Source organism: Aptenodytes forsteri, unplaced genomic scaffold (assembly GCF_000699145.1).
Source record: "Aptenodytes forsteri isolate BGI_AS27 unplaced genomic scaffold, ASM69914v1 Scaffold46, whole genome shotgun sequence".
Taxonomy (NCBI): Eukaryota; Metazoa; Chordata; class Aves; order Sphenisciformes; family Spheniscidae; genus Aptenodytes; species Aptenodytes forsteri.
In genome coordinates, this window is record NW_008794774.1 from 4,998,301 (window position 1) to 5,015,141 (window position 16,841).

Here is a 16,841-nt window from a genome sequence, read left to right on the forward strand (position 1 = left end):
TAGTGTAAGAATTACCTAGCAACAACTAAAACATGGGTGCGTTATCAACATTGTTCTCCTCCTAAATCCAAAACACAGCACTGTACCAGCTACTAGAAAGGAAATTAACTCTATCCCAGCCGAAACCAGGACAAAGTGTTATGAAATATACAAAATAAGATATGCCTTGTTAGTTGTGACTGCCATCTGAAACTTATGTCATCAGAAAAATGCTGTATTTGACTCAGATTTTGGGCTTGGAAGTCTTTGCACTCTGAAAAATGTATTTATGAAGTATATTTTAGATAGAGCAATTTATGGTAATTTCTTGGGAATGAGTTAAAATCTTGTATATATTTTTTGCTTGATATTTACATTTCACTGTGGATATTGGCAATGCTGAAAACATCCCTATGAGTGGAATAAGTGGCATCCAGACTTATATTAAGTTCCCCCAGCATCCTGTAGTTTCATCTTTTGAAATCGTTGCCAACAAAAAGAATGATGAAATGAGGAAGCTTAATTTTAATTCTAAAAATGACTTTTCCTTGCTAAAGAAACAGTGGAGTTAAGCAATTCAGATTTCTGCCTCCTATGGATGCTGCACAAAAGAAAGGTCTGGGTCATCTCTTTCAGAACTCTAGCGTATTGTGGAGAATTGGTGCTGTGCAGTACTGTGCCATTCTTCGGGATGTTGCTGAACCTGCCAGTCTTCTCAGCTGAATTGTGTAGGCAGCAAGCAGAGCACGTACTGAAAACATGGCGCTCTCTTGTGGAGCATGCTTTAGGCATGTCTTCTGGAAAAGACTTTTATCTGTCAACTTGCTGTACAGGACTACTGGGTTTCTAAAAGGGAAATGCCTTCCCTTAGAAACATCTGGGCATGTTTTCTAACATAGGTTGTGTAGTGTTGGAGTACAAGCTGGTAGTGTTGTAATCTGGGCAGCGCAATGTCTGTATACACTTAGATGATTCAACAAAACTTTGTCTCATCTTTTTTCCATCCCATGTTTCAGTTTGCCTTCCTTAACATTCAGTGTCAATCTGGGAAGAAGACAGTCTAATTTCTTCTGCATTAAGCCTTTCCCTTTCTGGGATCCATAGAGTCCATGGATGTCTGCTATCAGGACTGTCCTAATCCTGATTGCTTGTTTTTCATAAAACTTGACTGTCTCTTACATATTGCATTTTGAGCCTGTTAGCCATATTTGTCTGCAAGATCACTGCTCTGTTGAATCAGAGGTGTGCAGACAGGCTAATGTTGTAGCCTTATTTCCATAGGAAACAAGGTAAAATGTGCCACAAGTTATGGAATGTCTTCAAAGGGTCTTTTAGATATTACTGAGTGCCAGGGTTTACATAAAGATACAGAATGCAATATGTCAAATTAATTATTTTAACAGGCTTTATTAATTAAATTTTATAGGAAACATATCATCAGTGTAAGTGGAATATAATTTGCCAGTATTCTGCATTTTGTTGTAGAACTGTGGGTCTCATCACTCTAGTACATTTATTCTAGCACTACAAGGAAACTGTAGCAATTTGTTGTATTTTCCATCCAAAGATCTGAGTGTTAATTACAAGCAGTTTAATGAACTAATCTTGTGTAGGTGTTAGTTCCTTTCTGGAAAGGAACTACGTCATAGGATGCATCCTTCTGTTTGTAACTTTGTCTCCAGCCCGTGTTCCGTGCTGCCTTCTAGACATTTTCTCTCAGAACTCCTGGGTTGAGACTTCTTTAATTTTTCCAGTTGTTGGTACATGTGCGAAGGCAAACTGAAGACTGTCAATTCAGACTCTCAGGATTTAACTGAGAGCTCTAACTGCGCAGCAATATGAGTAATGTATCTTGGAAATCATTGTTTTGGTTTCTTAGAACTGCAGTAGAGAGTTAGGGTTTTTCAGAATGGTCTCCCTGTCATTAAAATGTAACATTGCAAAATCTGGAGGTTTTAGTAGCAATGACACCTGCCACTGCTTCTGTCCCCAGCCAGTACTGTTCAGGGTCCCTGACTCCAAGATAGGATCTATGGATGTTAATAGCTACTACTTCACAGCTGTTACTGTAGGTCAGATGGGTGGTGTAATCAGAAAGCAGTTTCACTGTTTTTCTGTAGGGCAGAAATTCCCAGAGTGGCCTTATCACAGATCAGCAATAAACAAGGCACTCTGTAGATACCGCTGTTCTTTGTCCGTGGTCTCCATGTTTGGAGAGTCAGTGGAGCTTAAAATGCATATCCTTTTTCCTTGCCTTTTGTAGCAGGAGTGCAGTCCTCTTGATTTGATAGTGTGCCATTTTGAAAATGTTACTATGCCTGTTCCTTAGCCTCACAAAAATTATTTATTCAGACTCTGCACAGTCTCATAGGAAATGTCCTCTGAATTTTAACTATCAGTTTTTTGTTTATTATGTAGACGTTTATTAATCTGTCCCCATTTTTTGTGGCAACCACTTAAAATAGAAGGGTTTTGTTCTGATATGCAAAAACATATTGTAAGAGAAAAGTCCTGTAACTACTTAAAAAATGTTAATTTCAACAGAAAAATAAAAGGTTTGCTAAATAGGAAAGGGAAAAATTCCTCTAGGGAGAAAAAAATGTCTTTTATTGGCTTTTTTTTTGTTGTTTGAAGGTCTTGCTTTTACAGCAAGGCAGGTGAATTAGCTAAAGTCTGTGGTATCTTGCAATTGTATCAAAAGTCAGTGCAATCACTGCAAAAGGAGGAGAAGTACGCATAACTGTACTGTTCCTGACCCACTGTATCTCTTCAATGGACATGTCTGGCCCATGGACTTAAAACACAGGAAAGAAATGGAGGACAGTGGGTTGCTGTTGTTTATTTAGATGTATAGATGTATATATTTAGAAAAATAAAACAGCTGAAATACAGAAAAACCTTTTGAAGTCATAGTGTCGTCGTATTTCTAGTTTCCAGTTCTGTTTTCATGCCAGAATAAAGGGTAAGAAGTAGGATAAAATAGTGTTGCTAGTAGCACCTGACTCTTTTTGTTAAGGATTCTTGGAATCCACCAAGCTCTGCAACCGAGTGAGGTGTCCCTCAAAGCTCAAACACGGAAGGAAGCTGGCTTGCCAATGTTTAGGAAGAGAATTCTGTGACCCTTTCAAAAACTGTGCTTTTAAGCTTTGAAGAAAACACTAGAAACAGTGTGGAGTAAGACAAAAGCAATTATTAGCTGGTAAAAACAGGAAGGTGTATTTTCTTACAAAACTTCTACATTTCTGTAGTCAGAGATTGTCTTGTTTACTTTTGCATATTACCATATAACCATAAGCGTATAAAAACACTAAGCTTTTTTAAAAAATCAGCTTTAATTAGCTAGAGCATGGAATGTTAGTACTGCTACCCAACAGCCCTGTAGGGATCACACTTTGTTTACTCAGATATTGGCCTTTCACCTGTGATGGCCAGAAACCATAAGTTGTTTTCTAAATTCAGCTTACCTTTCAGTTCCTTCCAGTCATGCTATCAGGTTTTTTTTCTATAAAAATTAAACACTGTAAATAATGCAGTAGCACTGAAATATTGTACATGTTCATACTTAATTTTAGAGTAGTAAAGTGACATATGAGGCCTGTAAATTGCATTTTGTAATTAAATCTTTTAGCTACCTACTCTATTTTTGTATCACTGAAAGTATTTTAATAACACTACAAAATCTTCCTCTTCCAAAAAAATAATAAAATATTTATTTGGTCAAAGACATTCTGAACTGACTAGGGTACATCTGTATAGAAGCGTGGGATCTTTTATTTCCATTCTAGGGATAGCTATGCATTTTTTTTTTTCCCTGTTGTGCTTGCAGGATGGAGGAGGGAGAAGAAACTAGGGTGCACCCCTCACCACTTGCTTGGGACCTGTACCAAATAGAACACATGGGAGTGTGGCTGGATGACACCATTTTACTTCTCTTTTGGCCACTGCTAACAGGAATAACCTCACCTCATTTTCAACAAAATTGCTTACAGCTCTAGGAGAGGTAGCTGAAGCTTAGCACAATCCTCTCTGTTCTTCATCAGACAGACTTGTCATTCCATTCATGTTTACCTTTTTGTGTCCATGTATTGTAACTGGAGCATAAAGCATTTAACTTGAGCTTGTGGGTTCTTTGTGAACAGTGCCTAAAATGTATTATCTCCTTATACCATTGGGACCTGTTCAAATGTAGCCTCAAGTGGTTGTTCCAATCACAGTGGACTCTCATGCATCAAGAAGCCAGTCTAAGTCTCTGTAGTCCCAGCATAGTGTCTTGATTCGTGTACAAGAACTGCATGTTATCAAAAGCAACCAGTCTGCATGGTCTAACCTTAGTCCCGGCATTCCCTGGCTTGTTAGTGTCTTCATTTTGCTACACGGGTTTACTGTTTTAAATCTCCCTTGTTCCCTATTTCAGGGCATAGAGAGGAAAAGAAAAAATGTTCTGCAAGTTGAAAAAAATCTGTAATGGCACTAGTCAAAATAAAAATATCTGTATCACACTGTTCTTTTGAAAAGTCAATTCTGTATGAGACCTAATTAATCTGTGAATATATAAGTAGGGGGTTGATTGCAAAGTAATTAAGAGATCACCTTTACTTCCCCTTTCCCAGCTGCTGCCAATCTGTCTAGGTTTATCTTCCAGAGTTTTTCTTCTTTTTTTCCTCTTTCCTACATTAACTTTCCTTTCTGCTTTGAAGAGCAATTTCTTTCTGAAGTTGGAGCATGTAATTGCTTATTGTTAAGCCAACTCATAAAACTGTGTTGTGGACAACCAGGTACTCTTGGACCTTCTGTGGGCTACTGCAGTACTAGTAGATTATTGTCAGATATCTGGAGTCCGTTTGTAGTTGAAGATTGTGCAAATTTTCCTCGTACTATTGATTTGTTTTCATATATCTGGTTCTGTAACTGTTTGCTAGGAGAGATGCTTTGACAGTCATTACTAATAATTTTTGTTCCTTTAATGTGTTATTTGAATCTGACAAAAAAAAAAAAGAATTTTCTTCTAGCTTTTGTCTAGGTAGAAATGATTTTGTTATTTTAAAAAATACCTTCTAGTTAATATTTCTTCTGGTTTTGTTTGTTTTTTCCCCTTCTCCCAGGAATACCAAGAAACAGCAGAGAAAAACAAGGAAAAAAATTATGTCCTTGAAAAAAGACAGGAGGAATTGGCCCTTGAAAATGTTTCTGTGAAAAATATGTTGACGCAGGTTCAGAAGGAACATTCCTCTCTCCTGGCAGCCTGTGCGCTATTGGCAGGGGGCCCGGTTTCCCCCCTTGGCCGGTTGTGGGATGTCTTCACAAAGAGACCTTCTCCAGGATCAGGTCAACATTTATGAATTAGTGAACCAGGAGATTAGGACCCTAGTTCATGCTCTCTCTGATGTAGAGGAAAAGAATCAAGATGAAGCAAAACTGAAGAAAAGAAAATTTGAAGGCCTGATTCGTGTATTCCGAAGAGGTGTGATTGCAGTTTTGGCAGCTAACAGGCTTAAAGTTTTAGCCCAATCTTCTAGTTCCCTCTTCTCCTGGGTAAATGGCTTCAAAGAAGGCATTGGAATTCTAGTTTGTATAGGAGACTCCAAAGGCAAGCGTAATCTGTCAAGTAAGCTAATTGGTTTCTTCTTTGATAAGTGTTATGTCAAATTATATGGTTAGTGAATAACAAATAGTAATGTTGTTATTAATGGAGTGTAAAGACAAATTTAGTGACATTTTGACAAATGGAATTTCTGGATTTGTGATTTCTGGATTTCTTGACAAATGTAATTTCCCCTAAAAAGAAATGCTTAGTCTGTTAAGCATTGAAAGAAAAGTTATAACTACACACGTGAACTAATACTGTCTGATATTCTTGACATCCGTACTACGGATTTCAGAACTAGGTGCTACCACATCTTCTCTGTGGGAAATATCTTGTAATGTTCCTCAATGATTGACCATCAACATACTTTTTGAAAACACATTTCCTCTTCTTTTATTAATGACTTTTAGTGTTTATTTCCTACTAAAAATGCAAAAAATTGCTTTCTGGTTCAGGTAAAATATTCGTATAGGATTTCTAAATTTATCTTTAGAGATTACGTAGTCTTCCTGTCCCTTTCTGTTACCAGACCAGCTCATGCTTTCCCCTACAAGGATAAATGGTATCAAAAATGTTTCCCAAACTAGAAGATCCATCCACTTTTCTGTTTCAGTAGTTCTGGAAGCCTATTTAATGCAATCTAAATTGTCCTGAAAGAAGAATTAGTTTGTGGCTTATATACTTAGTTTTGGTCAATTTCTGAAAGAGCTGGAGATAGTAGTGTGCCTTATCTAAGTTATTCAGTTTTATTGCTAGCTACAATTCTGTTTCACAGGTCATGAAGAGGAACAAATTCACTGTGTTGAAGCCCTCAGCTGGTTTACTAGTTCTAACCTCCTTGCTGCAATAATCAGTTCTGTCACTGAATTACAGGATGTTGTTAACAAAACAGGTAATTTTAAAAGTATATTCTTGTAGTAGAAGATTAAAAAAAAATAGGGTGGTTACATAATTTCCATTTTTAGGATTTTATCTAAACTATTCTGGATCAAATCTCTGCAGAGCTGTATTGTTGGAACAGATTAATTTCCTTTAATTGGTGATATGATACTTCATTTCGGTATGTAGAGTCATGGAAACAGAAAGCTGGAGAGTGCTTCTAGAAAGCATATAAACAGTTTTGCCAGCTTTGTTGTGAGATAGAAAAAATATCTACACCACACCAATAGATATTTGGCTAACCTGTTCTTAAAAGCTTCCAATGAAGTAATATTTACAAGCTGCTTAGTTATCTTGTTCCACTGTTACAGTATTCGAAAAGTATTTTACTGAAGCTCAACCTAATTTTTTTCCATAGAGAAAATCTACGTCATTTCTGTCTATTTGATCTGTGTATTTCTTAAGTGCAGGCCCTAAAACAGGCACATATTCAACCTGGGATGTTAACGCTGCTGACTGAAAGGAAATAACTTCCTACTGTATTTTATATGATATGAATCTAGAATTTCCAAATTGCTGGCATCTGGAAAACAATTGAATTTGATGGATACTATTTTCATCTGGTTTACTTGTATCTTGTGGTTTTTGAGAGAGAAATACAATGCTCTCAAATTACACAATGTATAGCAGTCCTTATTTTGTTCCCTTTTTAAGTATATGCTTAATTAGATTTGCGTCTAGATTCCCTAATTTTCTCAGTCTCTCCTCGTATAGAATTCTACTATGCCTATGGAAAATTTTAGTGCCAATCTCTGGAAATATCACCTCTTGATTCCCAGCTGTTAACTGTCTTCCTTAATTTCTTCGCAGCGAGGACTGATACAAGATCTCACTTGTATCCTCTGCATTGGTGTCATCCTTAGTTCTTTGGCAGCTGGTAGTTTCAAAGTCCCAATAATTCTGTCACAGAATGAAGGATATTAAAGGAAGGATAATTTATATAAATAAAAGGAAATAGCGGGACAGAGAGAAGGTGATATATTTCCCAGAAGCCTGAACAGTAAACTGGTGCCAAAAGTCAGTCATTGAATCAAAAGTGTTTTGATTCAGTTTCAGGTGCTCTCTTCTTTGATCATCCTGTTTTCAGTAACTTAAATTTACATCCTTACAAAACAAAGTTTGAACTGTGTTTCAGAATATTTACGGGGTTTATACTGCAAGTGTTCCTGTGTATACAGTGCTGAGCAAGAACAGCAAATTGAAAAGGAGTCAAGAGAAACTTAACAGCAGCATTGATGTGCTGAAGTGACTAGTTAGAATACCCTAAACCTCATGATATTTTGCTGGTATTGAAGTACATGAGAATTCTGGTGCACTCTGTTTACTTGATATCTCTGCACTCAACACAATTTTGATTTTGAGAATTAGGAAGAGCCATGCTGAGAATGTTTTGGCCACAGTCAGTCTGGTGATGCTTTCATAGCTTATCTCTATTGTAAGTAATTTTCACAGAACCTCAAGATCTAACTGCTCATGTATTACTTGGAATTCTGTTGCTCATGAGATCAAGTCTCCCAAGAACCTTTGGTTCAAAAAATAGTAATAAATAATTTAAAGTTGGACATGACGTTTCCAGAAGTATCAAAGTGATAAGGCTCTGAAGGAATATATTTGAAAGAAAGCTTGCATACTTAGGAAATGATTTTATGTTCTGTAAGTCTTATTTCAAATAGGATTTAAACCTTCAAACTGACTTAAGTGATTTTGAACTGGTTTTTTTAACGTAAATAAAAGGCATCTGCTCTCTTCAGATCTTGAAATAATGTCAGTTCCAGATTAGACTGCACATCACAGGAGAGAGTAGGCATAAGAAGGTGCTATACAGATCTACAATATGGAATGGTTCGGTGTCTTAAAAATTACTTTTAAAGATGGCTAGATTCTGAGGAACTATTTGAGGCAGTTGAAAGAAACCAAATCCAGATCACTCAGATAACACTGGAACTTTTGGGCTTGTGTACTTTGGTGATTTGAGACACATCTTGAGCTGTTAACTTTTAAAAAAGTGGTTTTGGTTTGACATTCATGATCATTTCCCTTCACACTGTTCATTAGTTTCTTTCTCATTCCAGCATGTCTTGGAATGATCTCTTAGCTTCAATCTTAATACAAGTTCATTGAAGTGTTTGGGGGGTTTTTGTTTTGATTTGATTTAGGTTTTTGTAAGGTTAGTTTTGTAGGTTGGTTTGAACAGAATCTCTACTGTGATAAACCAGAGAAAGAAAAGGTCAAGCTTTTTGAATACAAATATGCTCCACTGTTACATACACAAAGCTTTGGAAGCTTAGCATGAAAACTTTAGTCTTGTGTAGTACTGCTAAGTTTATCCTGCTGACTGTTCTATTTCACCAAAACAGAGTAAACAAGAATCTGTCTTCATCTGTCAGTGAAGTAAGATTTGTCACTTTTCATTGTCTTTTTCTTCATTTGTTTAATGTAAGAATTAATTGCTCTGTGATATACCTGTATTTGTGTTAATAATTTCTTATACACATCACAATGTACATCATTTAATGCTTTTGTTGTAATTCCTTGATCCTTCGTGGGCAGGTACTTAAAATGTATATACTTACAATGTATATTCTCTTGCCAATGGTTATAGATACAGTTCCTTGTGGAATTGTATTATATTCTCATTTCGTCTTTCAAAGCAGTCAGTAACTTGCATCAACGTGTTTCTGTGTATTTCCTCCAAACTGCTCTTCATAAAAAAGAAATAAACAGAGATATGATGATTTGCCTTTTTTATTCCCCATCCCAAGAAAGTGCCTTAAGTTGTGGATGCTGAACTGTACTGAATAACAGGAATCCTGGTTATGAAGTGGAATGATCGTTTCAGAATGCTACAACACAATTGCATGAACTATTATTATTAATTTATTTTTAATACAGTTAAACTGGGGATTCTAGACATAGGGAAAGGGGCTGCCATCCTAGGTACTGCACATATGGAGAAATACTGTGTTTTCTGGCAGGCAAACAATCTCATGTAAAATGAGATACCAGGTGGAAATACCAGGAAAAATGAAGGAACAGTAGCTCATTGAGAGTATCCTTATTTTGATATTTACCAAAAGTCAAAGGAGAGTTTTTTAGAAGGTAATGTGTCATCTTACATGGAAGGCAATACAAATGTTCTAGTTTTAATTATAGGTTAATTTAACTAAACATTCAAACTAACGAATGCATCATGACTGGAGAAAAGAGATGGTCTTTGAAACTGAACGACAGGTAGGACAGGATAATCTGTGAGAAAGAGTTAAAATGGTAAAGGTAGCTTATCTTTTATGTGATCACTAATAGAGAACCAACATAAGGAGAAGGCAATACAAATGTTCTAGTTTTAATTATAGGTTAATTTAACTAAACATTCAAACTAACGAATGCATCATGACTGGAGAAAAGAGATGGTCTTTGAAACTGAACGACAGGTAGGACAGGATAATCTGTGAGAAAGAGTTAAAATGGTAAAGGTAGCTTATCTTTTATGTGATCACTAATAGAGAACCAACATAAGGAAAAGAGAGGAGCCTTGGCCAAAGTTGACAGAGCATTACAATAGCAGTTTCTTCTGGGTATGAGAATAGTTTGGTGGTTTTTTGTTTGTTTTTTTTTTTAATTTCAAAGAATGTTTTGTTAGTTGAAGTGCAAGAAAAAAATGCTGGATAAGATTTTTGGCTTTAAAGATGAATAGAAAGAGTGCTATTTTAGACATGAAGAAAAACAGATTTACTACTATCTGGGGCTATGGAGAGCATATACTCAAAAATGGTACTCTAGTTAAGCACTGGAATAATTGGAATGGTGGTATTTTGAAACCAAGCAGGAGAATGGCTCTGAAAAAAGAGTATTTGGCTTTATTATGTGCTTTTTTTTTGTTTGCTTACAGATAAATTTCATCTCATATGTGTAAATGATAAATTGTCTATGATGAGAATTGTAATCTAAAAATACCAATAATCATGTTTCATTTGCTTTGAACCTTTGGTTTTATCTGCACAATATATAAAGAGAATTTTTTTAACTTAAAAAAGCTATGGTTATTTTTTTCTGTTTATACTCTTAAGTAAATATTTTAATTCACTGCAGCAACAGGAGATCTGCTGTACTACTGAATGTAAATAAGCTCTTCCATGCTTGTCATCTTACACTGATAGTATCATAAGACACGTAATGACAGATTAAGACCTGCCTAGCAGAGGGAAAACTAAATTACAAGACTTTTATTAAGGCATAAATAAACCTATTAACTGTTATCTGGAATACCAATTAGTGGAAGGAGCACTGACAATTTTATTTATCAACATTAAACACAATTATTAATTACAGACCTGACGAATCTAGCAGTAAGCAGGACATGTTGGGTGTGCTGGGGCCTTAAGTCCATTATATGAGAAGGATGATTACCAAAATCCTGTGGGGAAATAAGTAATTGTAGCTGTAAAATTTTAATTGCCTTGGAATAAGGTAAATTATATTCTCTTGTCTCAGAATATAAATAGTATGGCATTAAGGTACCAAGCCTCACTAATTTTGAACAGCAAATGATTTAGACATCTATAGAGGGGAAGGAAGAGGAGTCAGGAAACCCTCACAAATTTGCATTGTAAATATTACGATAAAGTGATTTACCATGTGCTATCACATCTGACATACTTGACCTGGCTTGCATTTGCTTGCATCCATCTTACATGTTTTCTGAATTACAAAATTAGAACACCCAAGAAAGACTTAAGAAAGTATAGTATTGGAGGAGAACATAAAAACAACTGGAAAATTATTCTTTGACAAACAAATCTTATTCTTTAGAATCCTATCCTACCTTTCCATCCAAAGATTCATAGGAGTAGAGCGTTCATTGTTAGATACAGAATTTGTCCCAGAGTCTCTCTGAGATATTTCTGTGAGCTCAATCTTCCACTCTTTAATGGAAATTTCTTACTGAGTATTTTAAAGAAACTATTTGTTTTTGTTGCTTTTTTCCACTGAAAAGAAGGAAACTAATAACCTATTTGATGTTTCTTTGTTGTTGTTGTTTCTTAAAGATACAAAGCCCTGGCTTTCTGGACACTTACTTGTAAGTGCAGCCAGGAACTCCTTTTCAAAACTTATGGACAAGCTGAATGTAATAATGGAGTCTGTTCCCCTAGACAGCAGCAGGAGCATTACTTATCTGGAGAAAGACTCCTTGGTACAGAGACTGGCTCATGGACTTCATAAAATAAATACCCAGGCCCTGGAAGCTGGACTGTGTGACAGACTGCCCATTATGGTATGCATATTTATAGTGCTACTTCATGTAAACAGTAGGTTCACAGCATGAGTGTTATGGTGAAGCTCTCTTGATAGTACCATTAATTTTGTTTGAGATTGTTTGTGAGTCCATTACATTGAAGTCAACTATATAGAGAATTAGAAGTTGATTTGCAATGCCCAAAAGTGTTAGGGTGTGAATAGATCTTTTCTTTTATTGTCTAAGAATTTAAGAAGATATTTGATGTATCAAGGAAAAGATTTTTTTAAAGTTCTATCAAAATTGTATTTGCTTTATAAGAACAAACTTGCTTTTGGCTTTAACTAAATGTTAAGGTGGTTTTTTTTTTTCTTTTTTTCTCCTGCTTACTGTTCATCTTTCAGAAAAGATAACCTTCTTCCCTTTAACGAAAATGAAAGGATAAACTCTTTCTCACGTAATCTGTCTCCTGTTGTGGGCCTTACGTGAAAACAGGTACTTCCTTGAAAACAGAATTTTCAGTAACCCTCAACAGTAGGTGAAACAGGTTAACATTTTTGCACTCGTGTATTTTAGAGATGGAGGACAAAATGACAACTTTGTCTAATTTGCTTGGGTATTAAATGTGATTAATTTTATTGCTAAAATAGCACATTTTATAACACATTAATTTCTTTCTGTTTACTAACAGAAAAGCATAGCATCCTTGCAGAAGCAAATATTTGAATTCACACAAAGACTTCATACAGCAGAGGTGGAACGCCGCTCACTGCGCCTAAAACTTGCAGAATTCAAATGGAATTTCAGTGAGATAAAAAAAGAAGCTGACAAAGCCCAGAGCCTGCAAGAGCAATTAAATATGTTTAAGCAATCTGTAAGTATATTTGATTTAGAGGAGACCGCTTACAAGAGATCCTCCTTTTTACACATTTTTTGATTTGTGTTCTTTTGAAAAACAAGTATAAAATCAATCTACTATTAACAGAATTTTCCAGAAAAAACTTGCCTTGTAAATGTCACTAAACTGTAAGTCAGATGTATTTAGAAGTATCTCTTTTCCACAGGAGTTTCTCTTTGCTTTGTAGAATGAGGTATTCTGTGTAAATTACACATTTGGTCTTCAGCAACCCAGGTTTTCTTCCGTATGTTGAAAATGTTGGTGTGATTTATATACCCTAAAAGGATTTATAGATTTCACTTCAACGGAGTAAAGTCAGCTGGAATGAGGGTATCCAATAAGTGTGTTCCTGAGAAGTTCATAAAGCATAATGTGATGTTTTAAACTTTGCATGGATATTGCTGAATATCATGATAGACATTTTACTGTATCTTTGAGTATGGGTTATATCCTGAGCTAGTCACTGCAAATTTTGGTGTGGCTGTTTCCTTGAAGGAGTAAGTTTATAGAAGGAAGAAAAAAAAGCTCTCTTCTACATTCTCAGTAGAACACATGCACCAAATTCCTCTGACCCTTTGCTGTCGCCGATCGATTTACTTAAACACTATGGGTTCCCTAACCTGTAAATAGCAGTGTCTGGCAGGAATGAGAAGAGACAACAAAAAGGTTCCTTAACCACTTGAAGCCACAGTATAGCGAGTAATGGGCATGGTGTTTGAGGGATTGATGCCATTTTGTGGGTTGTCGGTGTGTTCCTTGTCATACTTGTGGAACTGTGCCTTCAGTCCTTATTGGAAGGGAAGAAACTTGTCTTGCTTTAGCATGCTGGAAAGTCACTGGGCGCCTTTCCTCCTTTGCTTATTTTCTATAGGTTGCATTCAGAATTGAGCTCACATTTGAGCTGTCTGAGAAAGTGAATGGATAAGGATTCTTATAGGGGCTTTACAGGTGCACAGTACAACTGAAATAGTCGTATCCCAGAACGAGCAGCATTTTCTGTAGCTGTGCCCAATGTTGATCCTGAGGCCTCAGTGTGTCCCAATCAAAGCACTTCCAAGCAGAGAATATTTAATAGATGGATTTCACTTCCACTCTCCTTCCTGTTCCTAAATGGTAAAATGGATTTTTTTTTTTTTTTTTTTTTTTTACTCAAATGGACAAGGTTATATCTAATCATCTTCAGTTCTGTTCTTAATGGGTTTTATTCCCTTACAGTTCTGGGGCAGTTAGATGAAATTGTCACATTTTAGATTGTTGTTCAAATGTAGATGATGATTTTCGTTGAAGTATTTCTTTTTTCTGGAACATTTTGGGGAGGGGAGAAAGAGTCCAGGAAGACATTTACAAGAGTTAATAAGATATGTACTGAAATGTGGGACATTTATCTGCATATTTCCTTCTAAATATTGATTCTTTACAACCTGAGGTGCTGATTTGAATAGAATAATGAATGCATACTGTTTACAGTACCCTGAATGCTTTTTTGAAAAAATACAGTGAATAAAGTTGTCTGCTGTTTTTTTGTTTGGTAACCTGTCTTCATGTTAAAAAAACCTAAATATTCATCTTTAGCATGCTTTTGTTTTAGAATTTGATATGTTTGCAAGTGGAACTCTGAAAGTCAAGCATGTAAACAAGTGAATACAGTTACACAATCAAACACAATTTATTTCCCTTATCAGAAATTGATCACCCATGAGAGGTTTGAAAGTGCATGTGAAGAATTGAATAATGCATTACATCGGGAGCATCAGGCACAAGTGCTTTTGAATGAACAGGCGCAACAGCTACAGGAGTTAAATAATAAACTAGAATTGCACTCCAGTGAAGAAGCAGATAAAAACCAAGTCTTAAGTGAAACTGTGGAGGTAAGATGATTATCCTTCTGAAATAGGCACTAGAAATTTACTTTTTGGTGAATAAGCCAAATCTTGCAGTTCTTGTGCAAATAAAATTATAGGAGTAGATGCACACATACTACTCAGTCCATTGGAATTTTAGGGTACTCAGAAAACACTTTCAAAATGAAACTTCAAGATAAAAATTCCTTTTTCTGCTTTTGGCACTACGTGGTGTACACCAGTATCTGTAATCTGTGAAGTGTCTGGATTTTACATGGTGCACAAGAGACAGCAGTTCTTGCTATCGTGAGGTGTTTGCAGACTATAGGAAAAACGAAGGAAGAATACAGGAATACTTTGATTTTTGATAGAGATCGTAAGAATATTTTAAAACCTGGATTAGCTGTTTCCTGAATATAATCTTAGGGTAGAGAATGCATTTATCAGTTTGGAACATGCTAGGTGAGAGTAGAGAAAGATCCTTTTTCATCAGGATTTAGAATTTTCCCGGACATAAAACTAGCAATGAGGGAAAAGATGTTATCAGAATCTCTGAAAGCAAATCAAGGATCAGAGAGAGAATAAGAGGTTTGAAACTAGGTGGATATCTAACACGGGAAAAGAAGAAACCTTGTGATGGCAGGCCAGTAACGTGTGGTGACCTGAACTCTGCAGCTTTTATTTATTTTTTATTTAAAGGAAGCTTTGCTGCTTCTGTCTGCTCTTCAGCCCTACTACTGTCTTTCTACCTCCCAGTATTCTTCTGTGAATTGATAGTTGAGCAAAAGAGACTGCTTCACTGGTATTTTGAAAAATAGAAGCACTTGTCATTCTGAGGAAGATTTAGGGAGGAAGTGATAAGAAATGTCAAGAGGCGGGAGGAGAACCAAAAAGATGCAAGCTACAAAACTAGTAGAAATGTCAGAAACCATTGTTGTAAATATAACAGTGAAAATGGATGTCAAGGAGGATGACTTGCGGCAGAGTTGAAGTTTGAAGTGATGTACAGTAGAGGAAGCTAAAGGATGTTGTTAAATTTATTAAGGAGGGATTTCATTAGCAGTATTATTTACTAAAAATACCTTACCTCACTAAGCGTGAAAGGCAATGACATTTCCAATTTACTTGTGTTTTATGTTTTTTTTCTCCCTCCCGGTCCCCTAACTTCGTGTGTGTCATTTCAATGTGAGAATAAACTAGTCTAATGTTTAAGTCAGGTTGCTTGTTAATACTGTGCTTTTTTGTTTCAGATGTAACTGCAGTATATATAAGCCATTAGGCTTGTGTTTGATTTCTTTGGGAAATATTTGATGCAAGATTTTTAAATGGATATTAGGATCATAAAGAAGGGAAGCAATAGAAGACAGCTGTTATTTGAAATCTTCATTAGGGTCTACTCTTTATACATTAATGCATGGTATTTCACCATGTTTTACTTTATATGTAAAACATACCTTTACATTTGTTCAGTGGAAATGAAACAAAACGTCAGTTGTAGGCATTTAAAATATAGGATAGAGTTTTAAACAAATCTGTTACACAGATTATTTGATACTGAATTAGATTTCACAGCTTCTGTTTTTTATTAAAGGCTAGATACAAATTTTTTGAGACAGCAGTGATCCTAAAATACATCCTAATTCTGCAACCCCCTAGCAGTTTTTTGCTACTAGAACAACTTGATTTAGTGTAAAATGCTTGATTATAGCTGAAAGCTGTAAAGATACAATACAATGTAATAATATAGCTGTTGTGATAGGACAGAGGCTAAGAAAGTTGACAAAATAAGCCTTAGAGCTGAAACTTACCACTTACAGTTACACCGATTTGGTTTTCTAAATGTATTACTCCGTAATTCTCGATCCTTTCCATGGAGGAGTTTTGAACCAAATTTAAGTTGTAGACTTGTTGCCATGTACTGTCCCTAAACTTCTGTTTAAATACCAGAAGGTTGATTGATGTCTCTTAATTCTTTCATGATGTTTACTACAATAGTTAGCACAAAATTGCGTTGTGGTTGTAACGGCCTATATCTGTGACTGTATCAAGGAAGGAAACAAGATCAGTTGTGGTAGCATGGCAACACATGTTCATGATCTAGTGTTTCTTGATTTTTTTTTTTATCATACATATATGATTTTATAATGTCTACTTCCTAAATCATCATCTTGCCTTCAATTTTTATCATTGTTTTTTACAGTTCCAAACCTGTGCTGAATAAGTACTTCCTAAATTCAAGTAGCAGTCTAACACAAACTACCTTGATACCAAGGGGTAAAAGGACTTCTTCTTTTTGTTTTAAGCTCTACATGTTTGGTTTTTTAAAATTTAAGAAAAAGTCTCTCATAAGCTTCCCCCCCTCCCCCC

General features: G+C 35.7%; 1 protein-coding gene across 1 annotated transcript in view; it reads left to right on the top strand.

Moving 5' to 3' along the window:
- CCDC171 (coiled-coil domain containing 171) overlaps positions 1 to 16,841 on the top strand; it is a 179,129-nt gene that overhangs the window by 64,430 nt on the left and 97,858 nt on the right. The window contains 6 exon segments of the mRNA XM_009274285.1: positions 5,082 to 5,263; positions 5,265 to 5,584; positions 6,339 to 6,455; positions 11,548 to 11,774; positions 12,427 to 12,609; positions 14,316 to 14,501. Coding sequence (XP_009272560.1) covers positions 5,082 to 5,263; positions 5,265 to 5,584; positions 6,339 to 6,455; positions 11,548 to 11,774; positions 12,427 to 12,609; positions 14,316 to 14,501 — 1,215 coding nt within the window.